We start from the raw sequence: 21,118 nt of genomic DNA on the forward strand, positions 1-21,118 counted from the left end.
TTTCTCATAACCAACTTGACAATGTATGCTAAAAATATGAAAATTCCTCCTCTAGAAGTCTATCTTAAGGAAAAAATCTAAAATGCAGATAAAAACAATGATTTATGTATCCCGATATGCATCAGAACATTTTTAAAATAGTGAAAAACTGTACAACAATCTAAATCTACAAAAACAAAGGAACAGCTAAGTAAATTATGGAACAAAAGTGTAATACACTATTACGCAAACATTAAAATTATGGTTGTGAAACATTTTGAATAACAAAAAATGTTTAGTTAAACATTATATGAAAATAGAAAACAAAATTCTTTGTATAAGAGTATCTCAATTATATAAAAATGTATAGGTTAAAAAATGTACAGCTATGCATATGACAAAACTTAACAATGATTTTAAATGGGATTTAGATGGTTGGTATTTTTAACAGCATTCTTCATTTTTTAAGCTTTGAAAATTGTTTTCATTAGTGAAATTATTACATAAAAATTTAAATATGCAGAAAAAAGAAAAACTCAGAGCTTAGGAAACTCATTGTTTTTTCCTTGCTGACCGGATCAATTCTTGTAAATCACCTCAATTTTCAAGTCTTAGGGAATTCAGACAGATGTGTTATAGAGGAAGCCAATACAAACTATCAAAGTTTCTTTTTTTTAATTTCAAAATATTAAGAGAGATACAAATGTTTTTGTTACATGGATGCTTTGTATAATGCTTAAGTCATGGCTTTTAGTGTGCCCGTCATCAGAATAATGTTCATTATACTTAATAAGGTGAATTTTACCCCTCATCCCTTCCAACCTTCCCCCTGTTTGGTTTCCAATGTCTTTTACATTTCTTTGTGGCCATGAGTACCTATAATTTAGCTCCCAATTATCAGTGCATACATATGGTGTTTCCTTTTCCATTACCAAGATACTTTACTTAGGATGATGGTCTTCAGTTCTATCCAAGCTGCTGCAAAAGACATCATTTCCTTCCTTTTTATGGCTGAGTAATATTCTATGGTGTGTGTGTATGTATATATATATATATATATATATATATCACATTTTCTTTATCCACTCATGAATTGATGGGCACTTAGGTTGATTCCACTGCGAATTGTGCTGCAATAAACATTTCAGTGCAGGTGTCTTTCTGATAAAATGATTTCTTTTCCTTTGGGTAGATACCCAGTAGTGGGATTGCTATGTCAAATGGTAAGTCTACATTTATTTCTTTGAGGAATCTCTATACTGTTTTCCATAGCAGCTGCACTAATTTGTAGTCCCACCAACAGGGTATAGGTGTTCCTTTCTCTCTGCATCCATGCCAGCATCCCTTGGTTTTCAACTTTTTAAGAATGGCCATTCTGAGAGGGGTAAGGTGATATCTGATTGTGGTTTTAATTTGCCTTTCCCTGATGATTAGTGGTGTTAAGAATTTTTCATGTTTTTTGGCCATTTGTCTATCTTGTTTTGAAAAATTTCTATTCATGTCTTTCACTCACTTTTTGATGGCATTTTTTTCTTTTTGTCTTGCTGATTTGCTTGAGTTCTTTGTAGATTCTGGATATTAGCCCTTTATAGGATGTATAGTTTGTGAACATTTTCTCCCATTCTATAGGTTTTGTATTTGCTCTGTTGATTATTTCCTTTGCTGTGCAGAAGCTTTGTAATTTAATTAAGTCACATTTATTTATTTTTGTTATTGCCGTGTTTGCCTTTAGGGTCTTACTCATAAACTCTTTGCCTATGCCAATGTCTAGAAGAGGTTTTCCTAGGTTTTCTTCCAGAACCTTTATGGTTTTGTGCCTTACATTTAGTAATGAATCCACTCATGCATTGATGGGCACTTGGGTTGTTTCCACATCTTTGCAATTGTGAATTGTGTGCTATAAACATTCTAGTGCAGATATCTTTTTTATAGAATGTCTTTTGTTCCTTTGGGTAGATGCTCAGTAATGGAATTGCTGGATCAAATGGTAGTTCTACTTGTAGCTCTTTGAAGTATCTCCATATTACTTTCTACAGAGGTTGTACAAGTTTGTAGTCCCACCAGCAATGTATGAGTGCTCCCATCTCTCTGCATCCACGCCAACATTCATTGTTTGGGGACTTTTTGATAAATGCCATTCTCACTGGAGTTAAGTTATATCTCATTGTGGTTTTGATTTGCTCTTCCCTGATGATTAGAGATGTTAAGCATTTTTTCATATGTTTCTTGGCCATTAGTCTATCTTCTTTTGAAAAGTTTCTGTTCATGTCCTTTGCCCACTTTTTGATGGGGCTGTTTGATTTTTTTCTTGCTGATTTTCCTGAGTTCTATATAAACTCTAGTTATCAGCCCTTTATCGGATATGTAGCATGTGAGTATTTTCTCCCATTCTGTAGGTTGTCTGTTTGCTCTCGTGATAATTTCCTTGGCTGTGCAGAAGCTTTTTAATTTGATCAGGTCCCATTTATTTATTTTTGTTGTTGCTATGATTGCCTTTGGGGTCTTCTTCATAAATTCTTTGCCTAGCCCAATGTCTGTAAGAGTTTTTCCAACATTTTCTTCTAGAATTCTTATAGTTTCATGCCTTAGGTTTAAGTCTGTTATCCACTGTCAGTTGATTTTTGTGAGAGGTGAAAGGTGTGGGCATATCCTGTTTCAGTCTTCTACATGTGGCTATCCGATTTTTCCAGCACCATTTACTGAGTAAGGATTCTTTTCCCCAGTGTATGTTTTTATCTGCTTTGTCAAAGATTAGACGGTTAAATGAAGATGGTCTTATATCCGGGTTCTCAGTTCTGTTCCACTGGTCTATGTCTCTGTTCTTGTGCCAGTACCATGATGTTTTAATTACTATAGCCTTGTAGCATAGCTTGAAGTCTGGTAAATTATATGTATACCATGGAGTTCTACTTAGCCACAAAAAACAATGGTGATCTAGCACCTCTTGTATTATCCTGCATAGAGTTGGAGCCCATTCTACTAAGTGAAGTATCACAAGAATGGAAAAACAAACACCACATGTACTCCCCATCAAATTGGTATTAACTGATCAAGATTTATGTGCACCTATAATAGTCACATTCATCAGGTGTCGGGCAGGTAGGAAGAGGAAGGAGAGGATGGGTATATTCACACCTAATGGGTGCAGTGCACACCATCAGGGGGTGGACATGCTTGAAGCTCTGAATTAGGTGGGGCAAAGGCAATATAAGTAACCTAAACATTTGTACCCCCATAATATGTTGAAATTTTAAAAAAAAATTAAAAAATAAATAAAAAAATAAAAACCAAATACCAAATGAGTTTAGCATGGTATCAAGATAAAAAATTAACACACACACACCAAAAAATTCCATTTCTTTTTCTAGCAATTAGAATAAATATGTGAAAATTGAAATTAAGCACATAATATCTTTTATGATCACACCAAAGAAAATGAAATACTTAACTACACACTTAATAAATCATGTATAGGTTTTGCATTGTGAAAATTACAAAATGCTGATGAAAGAAATCTAAGAGATTTACCATCTTCATAGATTCAAAGACACCACATACTAAAGATGTCAGTTCTCCACAAATTCATCTACACATTTAATGTAATTCCTATCAAAATCCCACTAAGGTTTTTGTTTTGACAAACAGAGACAGGCTTATTCTAAAATATATACTTGGAAATGCACAGGCCCTAAAATAGCTAAAACAATATTGATGAAGAATAAAGTGTGAGTAATCATTCTGCTTACTATATTGCTACAGTATGAAAAGTGTAGTATTGGCAGAGGGATCGACCCATCCCAATGAAACATAATAGTGAACCCCAAAATAGTCACATAAATATGTTTAATTGATTTTTGACAAAGGGGCAAAAGCAACTCAATGAGGTAAGAGAACCTATTTAACAAGTGGTGCTGGAGCAATAGTACATCCATAGGCAAAGAAATGAACTGCAACACACACCTTAAATAAAAATTGACCCAAAATGGATCAGAGACTTGGATGTAAAACATAAAGCTATAAAACTTTTAGGAAAAAAAAAGTAGAAGAAAATCTTCATGATATAGGGCTAAAGAGTTCTTAGACTTGATACCAAAAGTATTATCCATAAAATTAAATTTTATAAATTGGACCTCATCAAAATTAAAAGGTTGCTCTGCAAAAGCCCATGTGAAGAAGATAAAAATAGTTGACACCAACAAATGCTCACAAGAGCACACACACACACAAAAAAAAAAACTGGATCTCTCACAGGAATATAAAATGGCACAGCCACTCTGGAAAACAGTTTGTCAGTTTCCTGTAAAAGTCAACACACAGCTACCAGATGACTTATGAATTGCATGCTTATGCATAATAAAAATGAAAATTTATGTTTGTACGAAAAACTGTACTCAAATGTTCATAAAAGCATTATTTTCCATAGCAAAAAAGAATAGAAACAACCCAAATGTCTTTTAACAGGTAAATGGCTACACAAAATGGGATACATCCACACCATGGAATACTACTGAGCAATAAAAAGCAACAAACTATTAATATGCAGCAAGGTGTACGAATTTCCAGGGAATTATGTCAAGTGAAAAAAAGGCAATCTCAAAAGGTTACATACTGTATGATTTCATTTCTATAACATTTTTGAAATAACAAAATTTTATAAATGGAGAACATGTTATAGTGGTGGCCAGGGTTGAGAGACTAGGAGTGTGGGGTGAGGGAGGAGGGTATATTATACAAGGGAAACAGTACAAGACTGAGGGTGTGAATCAATGTCAATATCCTAGTTGTGATATGTATTATGGTTTTGGAAAATATTATCATTGGGGGAGACTGGTAAAGAATACACAGTATCTCACTGTATTACTTCTTAGAACTGCCTGTGAATCTTCAATCATCTCAATAAAAACTTCAATTCAAAATGTGCATGATCACCCATGGTGCACTCCCCCCAAGTAAGAGGAGAATTTGTGAATGATTCTATTTGCATCTCTTGGTAGGAGGGTAAGTTTGAGGTGGAGGAATGTTACAAGAAATAAAAAATTTAGAGATTATATCTGACCAATCATATCCTCTTCAATTATGAAGACCCTATTAGGACTTTGATATATTGCCTAAGGTTTGGGAGAAAAGATGGGTCCAGTACTGACAGTGGTCACTGACGAAACTGTGAGTTAAAATCTATTTGGGGAGGCAGCAACAAGCAAATAAGACAAGCATGGGTTTTGGAGTTTTACAGACCTAAGGGACAAACTTCACCTCCATTACCCAGTGGCTTTAAGAATCTCAGGTTCATCATCCACCAACATGGGATAAAACCCTTGCAAGGTGTTTATTATATAAGTGATTATTTTTATGTGTCAAACTCCTAGCACATTCCCTGACACATAATAACTGAAAGCCTTTAAAATCAATAGTTTAATTGAAGGTGTGTTTCTTCAAAAATTGGCATATTTTAAGTTGCCTCTATATTAGAATCCATCAGGAAATGTGATGTCAGCGAAGGCTGTTGGTCTGGGATCCCCAGAACCCCGTCCTATCTTTCTTCTGGTGGTTCTTGTCTCCCTATGCATAGCCATGAACACGGGAGCCAGCCCGGGCCAGGAAATTCTCACCTCCTGAACACAGTTAAGGTTTTGACTACTTGGCCCAAGCGGTCTCTGCAATTTTCTCTCCCAGCAATTTAAACCACCAAGAAAGCAGTTGCCATTTAATGGCAGCTCAACAGAAAGTAGAGCCATGACATCCAGCTGTCGTGGTTTGGGGAGATGCCTAGCATTTTGTCATTCCTAGGGTTTTCTTGTTCCTCTCTTTCTCCAAGTGTTGAGCCATCCCAGTACCCTTCCAACAAATCCTGTATCTTGCTTAAGGTAGTGATGTTACTTGTGTCTAAAAGCCCTTTATAAATAGAAAGGCTTCTAAAGTCACCTGGAAACCTCTTCCAGCTTTGGGGCTCTCTGATCCCCCGCGGAGCCTAGATTTCTGGCTGCCAGTGTACCCTCGTAAGGTTTATCTCAGCGCCTTATGACCACTCTCCGGTGGCACCACTCTCTAAGATCAATGTTAATTGCCCAATTAAACAGGCCTGATGCTGATAGAATGTGAGTTAATTACGAGGTGCCTGAGCACACTCCAATTATTAACCTTTATGGTTGTCATTTATAGAGATGAGGGTGCAGCTATGGATTTTCACATGAATGATCATGCTCGTCACTTGGAGCCAGCTGTCAGGAAAACGGGCAGAGTGAAAGTGGTCTGCTGGGGGCAAGATTACCCAAAACAAGTGTTCACGGACCTTTTAGAAGCCAAAATGGCAGTAACATCTCTTAGATCAGTGGCACATCAGATCAACCAGGGGAGCTCTTTAAAACTATAAGCTCCTAGATCTCAACCCCAGACATTGATTCAGTAGGTTTGGAATAAAGCTCAGGAAACTGACTTCTCTTAAATTTCCCAGGCAATTTTCATGATCCACCTGAACCGAAAATCACTTAGACAAATATCCAAGGAAACCTATTCCTAGTCTCCAAAGTAACCCCTTGGTCATAGATTGCTTACAGAATATGGACAATTCCCAAGCTAGAAAGGCCACGAAACCATGATTACTAATACGCCAGCAAGAACGAGGGGCTGCTGAGAATTGGAAGCCCTAGATTTGGGTCCCAGATCTGAAATCACTGACCACCACCCCACAGGGGACCTTAGGTCATCCATCTGTGAAGTGGAGTGTTCAATGACACCGGCTTACACTCCTCCCAGAAACATGAGAAGTGGCGTGCATTCATGCGGGCAATGGCTAAAAATAATATACGAGTCTGAGAGATTTGTAGCAGTGAAACATGGGAATCTCTTAAAAGATAAACCTTATGTCTTGTAAGACTTGACTTCAGCTTTAATTTGGACACGAAACATTTGGAAGCAACAGTAAGATATGAAATGCTTTCTCTGTAAGTTCCACGATTCCCATAAAGAAACCTCACAGATGTGTAACCGAGAGGAAAGGCCTTTTCACCAGTTTATTTCTCCCCAAATAATGTCTAGGGCAGTGGTCTTTGGTCCAGGGAAGCTGTCAGAGGCCTCTTAACAACATTTGTAGTCTATGTTCAATAAAGTAATTGGCCACCAAATGAGAGAAGTAACCATGAAAGTTTGACTACCTCATCTTTATAGTCGTTATATATATAAGTAGGAATGGGGTATGTAAAATCCACTCTCCTATAAACTTGAAAATAGATAGGCTCTGTGTGAATTGAAATGTTTCTTTTTTTTTGGCTTCAAACCACATTCGAAGGTCCCACCTATCATAGTTTTACACACATGGACATCTGGCAGGGCAATAAATTAAGGTCTACCTTAGACAGTAGGGAAATGTATCCATTTATAAATGTTATTTTAGAAGAGACTGTCTGATCCTGTTCACTTATTAGCGTCATTAGAAGGCTAATGAATCTCCTGCTGAGAAAATGAGCGGGAGCTCAGGCCATGGAAAGAGATGGGCAGAATTTCACACCCTTTCTCCAAATGGTGGGGTTATTTATGATTGTGATAAAACGGCACTGCATTTGGAGGAAAGGAAAAACAACATAAAATAACAATCAGCAGACACAATCCATACCAAAGTGTTACATTCTCTCAGCCACTGGACAAAAATCAAGATTTATGCAAGTTGTGGTCCTGCCTAGTGCAAGAAAAAAGATTAGGCCATAAAAAGAATTCCTCTTTCTCATAATAAATAGGAGAACATTAAATCTGCAACCCAGATCTGCTTCCCCAGCACCCTCGTTTTTCTGTTCTCCGGCAGAGTAAGATGTCTGATGGCCCAATATTTAGAGCAACCTCATTTCTCATTTTCTTTTTTTTTCATAACAAAGACTTTCATAGATTGCATGATGTTTAATGAATTTAAACTAAGTAGTTTGGACAGGTGTTCTGGCTAATGCCTGCCAACTGGATAATATCCGCCAGTGAACAGCAAGTTAACAGAGGATGTTATTTTATTGGGACTTGGATGGCAACTTTTCCACCAGATGTTTTCAAGGAGGGTGGCTGTGCTCAGGACCAGTGCTCTTAGCCCAGAAAAGGTATCTACTGGATATCATAAATCCCAAGTGGGCCTCTGGTTTGACATCCCAGGATGCAGAGACTGTGGACTCTGAGGTGAAAGAGATTTGAGAAATCATTCCATCTAATACTTTCATTTATAAGGAAATAGAAGGCTGGCACGAGCAAGCCAACTAATTAATAACATAAATGGGCCTGGAACCCAAGTTTCCTCCGAGCTCAGTGGTTCCCAATCCTACCTACAGATCAGCATCAAACGGGGAACTTATAACATTATGAATTACTGAGTAGCAACACAGCCTTACTAAATCGAAGTCTTTGGGGGATGGCCCAGAAGTCTAGATTTTTAACACATTGCACAAGTAATTCTGAGGATACACCAAGTTTGAGAAACATGCATGGCCCCATCCTGCCTTCCATGTTAATTACTTGGGAGGCAACAAAGCTCTTCAATGGGCTTAGATCCCCGAAAAGTTGTATGAAAAAGAAACCAGTAAAGGATGAGCTAATGCAATACTATGTTGGGGAAATTGAAAATCAGACTGTACTTTGCATCCTGTACCCAAAGTCAGTATCAGCTGCAGCAATGTCATCACCATCACATGGTGTATGAAAACCCATACATTAACCTCCACTTTTCACCAAACACAGATGAGTGTGTAAAGGAGAAGACATGGGAATGTTCTCAAGTAGAAATGCATCATTTCCAGGGATTAAGTGCCTAGAAGTCTGGATGTGCTCTGCACCCCACTCTCCTAAAGATATCAGCATGGTTGCAATCTGGAGTCTGGTTGAAGCTGCTACCCTAAGAGGATAGAGGTCTATGAATAAATATATTAATACCGGCTAGAGTGCCAATTACTTTCCATGCATTATCTCATTAAATCCTCACAAGCCTCTGTGAGATAGGCCTTTTATCATTTTATTACATGGATAAGTAAATTGAGGCTTAGAGAGATCCACACACTGCTCAAGGAGGTGCAGTCAGTAAGCAGTAGAGTTGGATTCACACGCAGGCCGTCTGACTCCAGGACCAGCCCCTTTATGCGCTACACTCACACAATCCCATCTGTCACCAGGTGCCTCTGAGAACTATGGGAACCATTAGTATATGAAATAGTCTTTCCTCTTAAGAGGTTCACATCCTAATGGAGAAATAGGATATGTTGTATTAAAAAGCAAAACAAAATAAATGTGCCATATTGATCTCTTCTCTGATTCATTCCAAGAATTGTTTTGCATTTCTCATAGAATGAGGCGGGGTGATAATAATAAAAATATAAGTATTTCTAGAGCAGACCCACTCATTGCAAAATGCATTGTATATCATATACACATATATATTCTTGCATATGCCTGCTGTTATGTTTCCTTTGTACATTAATCTTATGGTCCAACCAAACTAAACATTCTTTGAGGATAACAATCATGACATACTTACTCTGCATTTCCCAGCAATGAGCACAGGGCTGCTTACATAATGGATGCTCAATTAATATCTGTTCGATTGAATGCTCCATGACCCATTCAGGAGTTTCCACCAGATTTATTACTCCTGAAAGCAAATAGGAAAAGGTCCCAGTTCTAGATGGGGGATTTCACAGCCTATATTAGCCCAGGCTTCGGGACCTCACATATGAAGAGCCTAGTGGATGGGACGGAAAGCTTTTAATTAACAGCCTAGCCAAAAAAAAAAAAAAAATGTCATTCCAATCTGCAGTTTTGTTTCCACTAATTCACTCAGATTCAGCAGGAATTCCACTAAGGAATTGGGGTGAGCAGCTGTAGAGGGAGGAAAGCACATAAATAAATCATGAGTGTCATTAAAGTTTGTAAACTAATAACGTCTGGGAAGTCTTAGCAATTATTACCAGGGTTTTCTTGGCAAACAAAAAATTAATAAATTCAAAAGGTCTCCATTTTCTATTTTTAAAAAAGCAGCATCCCCAAGAAAGGTCACTGACAGAACAATTAGGGAGGAAATAAATGATCCAGACAACAGCTTGTGAACCAGATGAAAAAGTCACAGGATTCCTGAGTGGCAGGACTATGAAACAACTCAATAGAAAGACAGGGATGGGGCAAGGCGGAGCTGGTGCTGGCATTGGGTTGGGGCTGCCGGAAACTTCTGTCAGGTCTCTAAACCCTTCTTTGGCGTAGCTGAAATGCTAGGCATTGCAGATCAGAGATAACTAAGGCATGTGGACCTTGCCCTTAGAGGCTCACAGGCTGGGAACACATCACCAATACAGTGTGGAGGTGAAGTGAACTGTGAGCAGCAGAGAGACCTCCCACCCAGGGAGGAGGATCAGGGGACGCTTCCAGCAGGATGTGCCTGGGGATCAATCAGTACACTCCATAAATACCTTAATCAGGAAACCCTCGATCTGAGACCCCTTTGCTCTGTGGGTCCAGAAGCCAGGCATGCAGGAAGAATGTCCGCGTAGTCTGGTTGCTTTTCTAAAGCAGAATATTTCCTGTGCCGCGGGGCTGGGTGGATGGAATAAAGCAAGAGAGGAGAGAGGTGAAGAACCGAGGTCCACCAAGGGAAGGGGACCCTTCCTTGTAAAGGATTCCTGTTTCTTCTCGTGCCTAGACAACTGTAAGTTCATTTAGCTCTGTGAGGACCCTAACCCAGTCACCAGGAGAAAGCTCCCATGGAGACCTCACACCTGGGCAGAACTCACACCTGCAGTTCCTCTGCCATGCATGTTTTGATCTGCGGCTGACTAGTCAGGAACCTTTGCTGGAGAGTAATGTTTGGGACAGACTGACGGAAGCTGGAGAAGTGCTGGGTAGTTCATATCCCTCCAGAAAAGAATACTTTAAACTTTTTTAAGAGAGAGGTAGAGAATAGTAATGTGTTTGTTTATTAATCCAAGTGCTAATGTCTAAGACATACAGAACTGAGTCCATGAAGAGTCTTGCCAGTCAGAAACAAAAATCCCGGCCATGACATATGTTCAAAACTAAAAACTTAACAACCTGAAGCAGTGGATCCATTGACCTTCTCAGGGTTTCCACGTCCAGAGAAAAGTGACATCCTTTCTTCCTAATCTAGGACCATGAATACCACCAAATGAGGCAGAGATACACACACCCATACATGCAGAGGGGCATCAAGATGGCACCAGAGCATGTGCTACATGCAGTTCTCATGGAAATGAGCAGGACGTGGACCTCCCTTTGAGTCCACAGCACCTGCACAGTGCATGGAAATGGCCTATTTTTGTTGGGAATGGAGAAGAAATGAAAGGAGGTTTCTGTCTAGCAGCAGTTTTCATTTTGGAGGATGGACATATGACAGAGTCTCAGCTCCAGGGAGCGCAGCAGTGCTCCTAATCTCAAGCCTATGACCCAGGTAACTCAGGGAAGGCCCGGCATCTTTTAGAAAAGTCAGTCCACAACCTCATTCGTTCTCTAAACTTGAAATCCTATATGTAAAGTGTCCTTTGACCAAGGGATCCAACAGATGGTTGTGCTAAATGACAAATTTATGTAGCCATCTTGGCGTTGGTAAAGAAAGAACTTCGGCCACCACCTGTTTAATAGCACCAAGGAGCTCCAAAAAGAACATCACAGGAGTGCAAGATACCACTGCCTAATTTAATGCTTTTAAACATTCTTTTGTCTGTTTAGAAGTCGATGCCCTCTGAATTATTAATCCAATTGAGGCAAATAATTATATCACACTATAACCCGGCAGGGGGTGTCATTTTGTCTTGACAGGTGCTGCCCCAGGCTTCTCGGTTGTACAAAACTTTGAAGAAGAATCAGCAAATTCAATTTCACCTTGCTTAAGCATGTTGGGCCAAATCATGAATCCTAAAGCGTGCATGTTTTATTCAGTTTCTTTTCTCTGCACACTATATTAGGAAGGAAAATCACACTGCTCTAGGCTCTAACTATAAAAGACATCATTATCAGGACAGGGAAAGAAGGTAGGAGATGCAGATCTTCAGAGGATGAGTGGGGAAGATAGTAAAAAGTTAGAAGACTCCCTGGGAGGCCGCTGCAAGCTGAGAAAGCCCCCCCAGAGCTCAGGGGCAGTCTCTTCTGTCCATCACACCCTATCCAAGGGTTTATAAGCTGGGCTTTAAGCCCTGAAACCTAACACAAAAACACATTCATATATGAGATTGATTCAGAGGGAAAGCCCATAATACCCACCAGCTTTCCTAATCCCAAAAAGCTCACACCATATGGGATCTGTTATCTGTAAACTACACTCTGAGTAACCCCCTCCAGTTGGGCCCCTGGCGTGACCCCTGCAGGTCCCCACACTCTCCCAACCTGGCCCAGCACTCAGCTGCTCCCTCTGCCCCTGCTGGGCCCCCTCTTCTCCTGCAGACCAGCCTTTCCTGGACTTTGCCCTGTGAGAAGGACATTTTTCCACTTGCCACAAGCCAAACTGCATTCCTCCCATCATTCCAACACCCAGCTCAGAGAATGTTTTCTATTAAAGAGTGTCTTCGACTAGGTAACAGTTGATATTCCAATCCCCTCAGTGAGCACAAGGACAACCTTTTAAATCACTCTCCTCTCCCCTCCTTAGTCGCCAGCCTTCATCCTCAAAAGAGCTCTGCTAATTCCTAGAGAACACAGAACACACGTACTCGGTGTCCTACAACCTCACTCACACAGACCTCTGCAGCAATGGATCCTTAAAAACAAAGTCAATAATGGAATGAAAACTCTGTACAAACACACAGGGTTATAACAACCATTAATAATTACAATTAAGTAAGCACTTCCTACATGGGAGTTACTGGCCTAAGTGTTTTTACATTTATCTTATTTAATCCTTACAACCCATTCATTAATTTATTCATGGAGCAAACATTTATTAAGCACCTTTTGTGTGCTAGATACTCTTCTAGGTGCTGAGGATACAGCATTGAATTAAAATGAAAAACCCTCCCTCTCTCTACAAACTTAGATGTTAGTGGGTGTAGGTAGACAATGAATAAATCAATAAGTAAATATTTAGCATGCCAGGCGGTGCGAAGTACTGAAAGCGAAATGTAGCCCAGTGACAGAACGTGGAGTCCTGGAGAAAGGCCTCACTGATTAGATGACCTGTGAGCAAAGAGGGGAAGGAAGCCTGGTATCCACTGTGACCCCTGGGAGCTGCAGGCAGAGGGACAAGCTCAGTGGAAAAGCTCCAGGGAAAAGTGTGGTTGGCCGGTTTGAGGAACAGCAAGGAAAATGTGGCTAGAGCAAAAGTACATTCTGTGCTATCCCCAGTGTCTATACGGGGAAAATGACAGTGAAGTGGGCTGAATGGTAGAACCCCTAAAGAGATATGTCTACATCCTAACCCCAAAATATATAATGAAACCTTACGTGGAAAAAAGTGTCTTTGAAGACGCGATTAAGTTAAGGATCTCAAGATGAGGCCATCCTGGCTTATCCAGATGGACCCTACAGCTTCCAAACAGAGTGTGACCCTGATGACACCATGATTGCAGACTTCTGGACTGCAGAATTGGGATAGAATACATTTCTCCTGTTTTAAGCCATCGGCCCTAGAAAACTAATACAGTGAGGTTAAGTAAAAGTGTCCCAAATTACAGAGCTCATTGGTGGGCAAACTGGGACTTGCACCCTGGCAACTGAACAGCAAGGTACCCTTAGAGACACCATTCCTGTGAATATACTGGCTCTTGCAATTGTGGGGTACACCCTTTATTTAAGGGCCAGGCTCTGGCACCAAGTAACTGGCCTAGGTTTCTGGGCATTCCTGGCCTGCTCCTAGAAACAGCCAAACCTTTTCTGAGACATGGGATGCCAGGAATAGCTGTTTTCCAATATAAGAACAGGATTTTCTGGCTTGTTTCATGATTTGACCAAGCAGACAGCGAAGGAGTGAGGCTTAAAGTATCATACAGCATCAACAGTGCTTGGGCTTGGAGGAAGGTTTCTAAGGCTCTAATTCCCCAGGAAGTACAGCGTGAGTGGAAATAGTCACGCTTTGATCTGTTAGAGGCACCCTGGTTACTTATACCTCTGCCAATTTTCACCGAGCAGCAAAATTAGGTTTTAGACATCCTGTGTAAATGGAGGCAGGCCTCAGTCGATATGAGCAATTAACCCCTAAATATTTAATAGATGCTACGACTACTCCCTCCTCCCTAGAGAGATCTGGCTAGTTCATTGCAAACAAACAGGTCAGGTGAAGAAGTATTGCACGCCCCAGACCCCTCTGCTCCATAACCCCTGGAAATCCTCAGGACAGAGCTCTGGGTTTACGATGCAGCCAGATGAACGGCCTTTTGTGAAAGCCTCCTTCCCAGTACTCACGTGTGACAAGGTAACTGGGATAAAATGCACAACCCCACAAGTCTCACAGATATAAGCCCAGAGGCTGATGAACTCACTATTGCCCCGTGTGACTGCATGTCAGAGTGCATGGCTATGTGTATGTATACGAGGAGCTGCACGTAAAGGTGTGTGCACAGCTGTTCCCTGAGGAACTCCCTGCTTCGTGGCTTTGTTAAAGTCCTCTCTGACTCAACTTGCCCACATCCCTTTTCTCCCTTGTTCCCTGTGTCCCAGCATTGCCATCGGGAATGACTCATCCACCAGGCACAGAAGGTACAGTGCTTAACTCACAATACTCTTAGGGACCCCAAAAGTGTTTTAATTTTTTTTTAGAATCAAAAGAAAGAATAAACTTTTAGGCTTAAAAGTGTTTTAATGTATGATATTAATGTATTTGTCTTTCTACCAATGCAGTGGTAAAATATACCTTTTAATATCCTTTGTGGGGAAAGGGGCCCAGGAGGGCAGGAGTGACTAGGGACCACGAAATCCTCACGCAGACTTGAGTCTGTATATCCACGCCCACACCTATCTGTTCCCACAGGCACTGGCTTCTCAAAACCACACCATCTAATACACACAATGGCCTGCTAGATGCAAAGGCCTGGAGACAGGCCTTGAGCTGGCCAAGATTCACGCCCAAGAATCCCTCCTATAGCGGGCTTCCTTCCCAGGGTCCCTACTGGTTGAAGGCATGCTCACCTGATCTCTCTAGCCAGACCTCAAGTAGAATGAGACATTGCAGGAACTCGGAAGCAACAAGAGAGCCAAGGTGGATGTGTGACAGCCCCCAAAGGAGGCAAGCAGAGCATAAGGGAATTCACAGGTGGCGGCTGTCCGTTCCACCTGGGGCGTCAGAGCAGGCTTCAGGAGCAGGACGATTTTCTGCTCCTTCCAAACCACGTTTCCCAACCGCCTAGCTTGCACTTCTCACGTGTGCCGAGCCAGAGTAGCTCCCTAAGAATCTCTAATCCACTTACCTCCAAAGTGAACTCTCAGTCACACTTCCCAGGTTGAAGTCATACAGCTTCGTCAGGATAAGTATGACCTGCAAGGGATTGGGGATGAGGGCAAAGGAGGGGAACAAAGGAGAAAAAAAGGAAGCTGACTTTAGTTTGTGTAACAATATACAATGCATCTCCTATCACCCAGAGGAGGGCTTAGCATTTATCCGTTGAGTTGAGGGGTATTATAGGATCAAGCAAGGGGGAGAAAGTTATTAATTTAATGCATCCCTGTAACTGGTAGCATTTATTTTAATCCTGACAGTGCTTTGCATTTGAAATAAAACATGCCAACAGGAATTAATTTGGTATTGACAGTTGTTTCCCCACATCTGCCCTCCTTCAAGGTCAGGCGCAGGCCAGCTGGCTTTGTTCACCACCAAGGCCACCCAGAGATCAGATGATGGGCTTGCTTTTGATCCAGACATGACTCTGATTTACAGAATTGGACCAAAAAGGGTAATAAGGAACTTGGCCTGATTCTTTCTGTCTACAAAAGAGGTTCAAAAAGATGTCTTGTTTCCACTAATAGGGCCCTAATAGGCATAAATACCTGAACTGTAGGCAGGCCCAGTCCCCAGCATCCTCTGATCTGCCCCCACCATGGAGTAAGCAGATCACTGCACTCCACTGGACTCCAGTGGAAGTTAAGTAACCAAGAAGGAAGTTGTACTTGTGATAGAGCCGGAGTGGCCTATAATACAGTTAGTTGTTTTCTGAGCTGGTCTTGGAATGGTCAGTCTTCCCATTCCCTTCACACTCCTCCAGCTGGAGTCTTGGGTATCAGACATTGCCCGCCTGCCCCTCACGCATCTGGACAGTGGCTTAGGCACAACTCCGTATCTACAAGGATGCTAAGCACATGCACCTGAATCAATTTTAATCAAAATGCAGGTGCATAATATACATCGCCTGCCTGCACGCGTGATAATCCAGTTACACATAATTGTGTTTATCTAAATTTAATGCACAACTCATTTCACTTTTCTCAGCTCCATCCCATTCCACAATTTAACTTCCTCCAGTTCATTTTCACAGCAGCCATTAAACTCTCCAAGATAATGAATTTCTGCTACCAAGATGGGACTTTCCCATTGTAGGTATCCATTTAAGATTAAAGAAAAATAATCAGCCATTATAGTGAACATTTTTATGGCACTTAACTAACAACAAAATGTTCACTTTGAGATTTATTCTTATCCAGCTCTCCACGGGGTCAATCAGCCCCATTTCCATTTCTTCTAATGTAAACTAAGAAAAAAATTAAAGGCAGGGAAGTGACCCCATTATAGGTCAAAAGAGCCTATGGCCCTTATTCTGTGAGGCCCTCACTCAGAGGTTTCTGCCCAGATTGTGTTCTGTGATGAGGAATGGCAGGTTGGCAAGGAACCTCATCAACAGCATGGCTGTTTGTAGAACAGTAGAATCTACCAAGCTACCTGTCTTATTTTCATAACACAATAGCAAAGAGTGAGTAACCTACACGAATTGTTCTCCATGGTCACTCAGTGGTCCTTGTCTCTTCTATTCATGGCTAATTTCCTCATTTATTAAAGTCAGGGACTAATAAAGACAAGGGACTTGTCCATACCCTTCCCAATCAAATGCTCAGCAATGTACCAGATATAGGGTACACACACACACACACACACACACACACACACACACACACACACACACACAAGTCTTCTCCCCCACTTCATTTGACCTTCTTTCATCTACAAAGTCATTTTCAAAGTCACCATATAAAAGCATGGAAGGCTATGTGCAGGCCATCCCATATTCTGGAAAAACAAGCTCAAAACTAAGCTTTACTAAAACTGAGTTGGAACAACCACCTAGGGCTCTGCAGAAGCTAGGAAGATCACTTCATTTTTTTCCCAACATCAACCCTACATGGACATGTCTTCAAAAAGTAAAAAAGTCATGTAAAAAAAAGAAAGAGATGTTGGTGCTAAGACTTCCACTTAATTAGCAGAGCTCCTAACAACTGAATATGGAAAATCCTTCTCCTTGCCAAAGCTTGGGCCATGTTCCTTCTTTCCCTCCCTCCCTCCATCTTTTCCCTCCTTCCTTCCTTCCATCCTCTACTGAATAGCTATGATATTCCAGCCACTGGGCTACACATTGGATACAGAAATAAAAGAGCCAGATGCTGCACTCCAGAAGCTCACAGTTTACTGGGGGGGAAACCACACACACAAATGAGCAGGCAATTCCCTACAGAGAGTGAGAGGTGCAGAGGGAAGTATGGGGAATTTGAGGTCCCAAATCCACAGAGAGGGCAAAAGAGGTCAAGGAAGGCCTCCTAAAGGTGAAACCCAAACTAATACCTAAGAAGAGTAGAAACTAGTTAAATGAGGATGAGGAGTGTCTCTCTACATAGATGAGGCACCATGAGCAAAGACTCAGACACTCTGGAGATAAACCATCCAGAAGAACATGGTTAGACTTGTATTAATTTCTCCTTCCCCTAAGTAGCTGCCATGAGAATGTGCCTTTCAGATCTCCAACTGCAGGGAGCAAAAACGACTTAGGATCCTAGCTATCATGCTCTAAAATCGCTTCTTGGAGAATCCAGGCTAACACATCCTCCCATACCTCCATGAATAGTATTTCTGCCTTCACAATAGATGGTTTCAATTTTACCTCTTACTTCATGCACTTTCTTGATCAGAAGCCTTTACTGGTTCCCTCTGCCAAAGGATGAAATCCAGACTCCTCAGACTGGCAATTTAAGGTACTCCGCAGTCTGCCCCATTCATACTCTTCCAACCCTTTTTTCAGTTTTCCAAAACCTGTCCTCTGCTTTAAGCATTCTAAGTTTCTCACGGTACTGCAGGTGAGCCAACCCATCCTCACACCTTTGCTCGGGCACTCACTGGGCCCAGCCCTTTCCTTACCATCTGTACTTGCCTGCCTGTTATTCCAGAAACAGTCCAATGCCCACCTCCTTTAGGTAGCCTCCCAGGACAGTCCTTATGCCAGCCATCAAAATTCTCTCTCTTCTGAAAGCCTATTTTGCTTAAAACTGAGTCACATAATTAACCACTGAGTTAAACACTATCTTGATAGTTGCCTTCTCAACTAGATTCTGAACAACTTGAGGTGGGGATCATGTTTTGTACCTCTGTCTCCTTCACAGATAGGCTCAGCGTATTGAAGGTTCTTACAAAATAATTATTTTTGAGTCAATGAAAGATATTGATGTTTTGGTGGTAAACAAGACTTCAGCAGGAGACGGTGTGAAGCTAGTCTACTGTCCTCTTTTTATGGAAGAAGAAATGGAGGCCCAGAAAGGGGGCATGACTCAAGGTCAAGTCCCAGCAATGCAGGACCTTGACCAAGTGCCCTAAGGTAGTGCTCTTCCCACTCCAGGAGTGAAGCTGGAACCTAACAGTCACTGGGGAGCCTGTTAAATGCAGATTCTCTGACCCCTACCCCCAGCAAGTTTGACTTGGTGGATCCTGAGTAGAATTCAGAAATCTTAAGGCAACCAGAGGACCAACTTTGAGAAAGACTCTGCCACACTGTGATTCTTCTCCCACCTGTGGTGCAGCAGCACCACCCATTCAACCATGGTGAGACCCTGATCTAGCAACGCACCCCTTTCTTCACCTTGACTGTAACCTCACAAATTAAGCAGGAAGAGCACACATACAAGGGGGACACCACAGCAAGGCCACACTAGCATCCCTCAGAGGAAAAGTCAAAACACTGAGAAATAGGGGCTGGAAGCTTCCTTTCCTCTGGAGCCCAGCACAGAAGGACATTAATAGAAATGTGAAGAGATGGTAATGCAACCTTTGGGCTGAAGATGTTCTGTGCCAAGCAAACAAAACCAAGAGCATGAGAAAGCCTGCCCAGCCCCGCCTCTCCCACCACCCAGAGCCTTCGAAAGGCCGCCAGGGAGAAGCAAATGACCAGGGAAGAAAACTGAAAGCAGGTGTAGTGTGCCCACCTAGCCCACCTAACCCGCCCCCAGGCTGCTGGGTGAGCGCTCAGATCAGAGAGAGGAGACAAGTGAGCTCAGGGGCCCAGTGGGTGGGTGTGGCATGCAGACCCACAAAGTCTGACTTGATGCCCCTCCAGCGGATGCCCCACAATGAGAATGGGCGGTCAAATTGAAAAAAGGAAAAACAGGGGCCAGATGTTAATTGAACCCCTACTATGTGCTAAATACTATACTCGGTAATCCTCAATCCTCAAAACCAACCTTTGGGACAGAGTAGGTACTGGGTAATATCCCCATTTTACAGATAAGGGAACAGAGGCCCAAGGGTTAAGCAAGTCACCCCCACAGCACACAACCAGCAGGAGAAAGAGGCAGCCTTCCCACCTAGGCCAGCCTGCCCCCCCGAGCTCGTTCTGCTCTGAGGCAAAGCTCCTCCACTCAGCAAGTGTTTAAGTGGGCTTGTGTACAGGGCAATGGACGGGAATACAGACAGGAGAAAACATGTCCTTGCCTTCACCAAATTTATCATTCATTGATGAATTACACAAATATTTACTGAGCACCTCTTGTATGAATTAGAAAGACAGCTATTAAATTCTGAGAGTCAGGGAGACATCCAGAGCTCAAGGCCCAGAGGTGAAGGTAACTTTTGTTTTCTCTGTTCTTAGAGGAAGAAATAGGAAACAGAGACGTGTAATGAGAAAAGAACTAGACAAATTGTTGAGAGATCCCGCTTTGCCAAATAAGCTTTGTCAAATAAATACCTTTTTGACCTAACTGGCTATAATCCTGGGGGGATTTTAGACAGCAGGAAAAATGAAAATAAATTGGAATAATTCATGAATCACTAGCACTTCTCTCCTTATAAGCTATATATGCACATATGCACACACATAGAATCGGAGAGAAGTCTATGTGTTGTGTGTGTTATATATAAAGATGACTGAAAAAGCATATTTATGAAATTATATATATAGGCACATATAACTTTATTTTAAATTGGCATCTGACATCCTCTCTGGAATAACACTGTTCGTGCATCTCTTACAGCTTTTATCACACTGGGTTAATATGACTTCTCCGGATGTCTATCTTCTCTGTGAGACTGTGACCTCTGCAAGGTCAGAAATCAGGTCTCATTCAGCTCTGCAGCCCCCGTGCCCAGCACAATGCCCGACACATGGCAGGTGCCATACGAGGTCCTATGGACGAATTATAAATGCATGACAATAAAAGAAGGGATGAGATGACAAATGTATGAGAGAGGTATGGATAATGGGCTATAAGAGTTGGGAAGAGGAAAGAATTAAGTCCAGAAAATGCGATCAGCAAAGTCTTCGTGAAGGAGGGCTATGTGAGCTGGACCTTAAAGAGTGGTAAGAATTTGGATACACTGATAGGGAGCTTGCTTGTTTGACTGCTTTATTTCTCTCTCTCTTTCTCTTTAAATTGGGCAGGGGTAGATAGAAAAGAGCAGGGAGGGGCACTGTCCCAGTTGTGAGCAGCATAGAGGCAGAGAAAGAACTAGACAAGTTGCTTTATCAAATAAATACCTACAAGACCCAGCCTCACCACATGCTACTGCCTGAGCCTGAGCAACTCAAGCACATTTTCAGAATCAGCTCCATTTCCCTGAAATGGGCCATGTGGTGCAATACAGGGTATGCACAAGCCACTCTGAGACACAGCAAGGCTGTGCCACGGTGGGAAAGAAGACACAAAGGACAATGGAAGGGCACAGAAAGGAGAGACGAGTTGCACTTGGAGCGGTCAATTACGGGCTGACAAAAAGTTTTACAAG

At 41.7% G+C, this 21,118-nt stretch overlaps 1 protein-coding gene across 1 annotated transcript in view; it reads right to left on the reverse strand.

The window, feature by feature from the left end:
* Positions 1–21,118, reverse strand: part of SORCS3 (sortilin related VPS10 domain containing receptor 3) — a 556,391-nt gene that overhangs the window by 361,511 nt on the left and 173,762 nt on the right. Inside the window, exon 2 of the mRNA XM_045569400.1 lies at positions 15,339–15,406. Within this exon, the coding sequence (XP_045425356.1) occupies positions 15,339–15,406 (68 nt within the window). The remainder of the gene's footprint in view (positions 1–15,338; positions 15,407–21,118) is intronic.

The sequence above is a fragment of the Lemur catta genome, chromosome 14 (assembly GCF_020740605.2).
Source record: "Lemur catta isolate mLemCat1 chromosome 14, mLemCat1.pri, whole genome shotgun sequence".
NCBI classification, from domain to species: Eukaryota; Metazoa; Chordata; class Mammalia; order Primates; family Lemuridae; genus Lemur; species Lemur catta.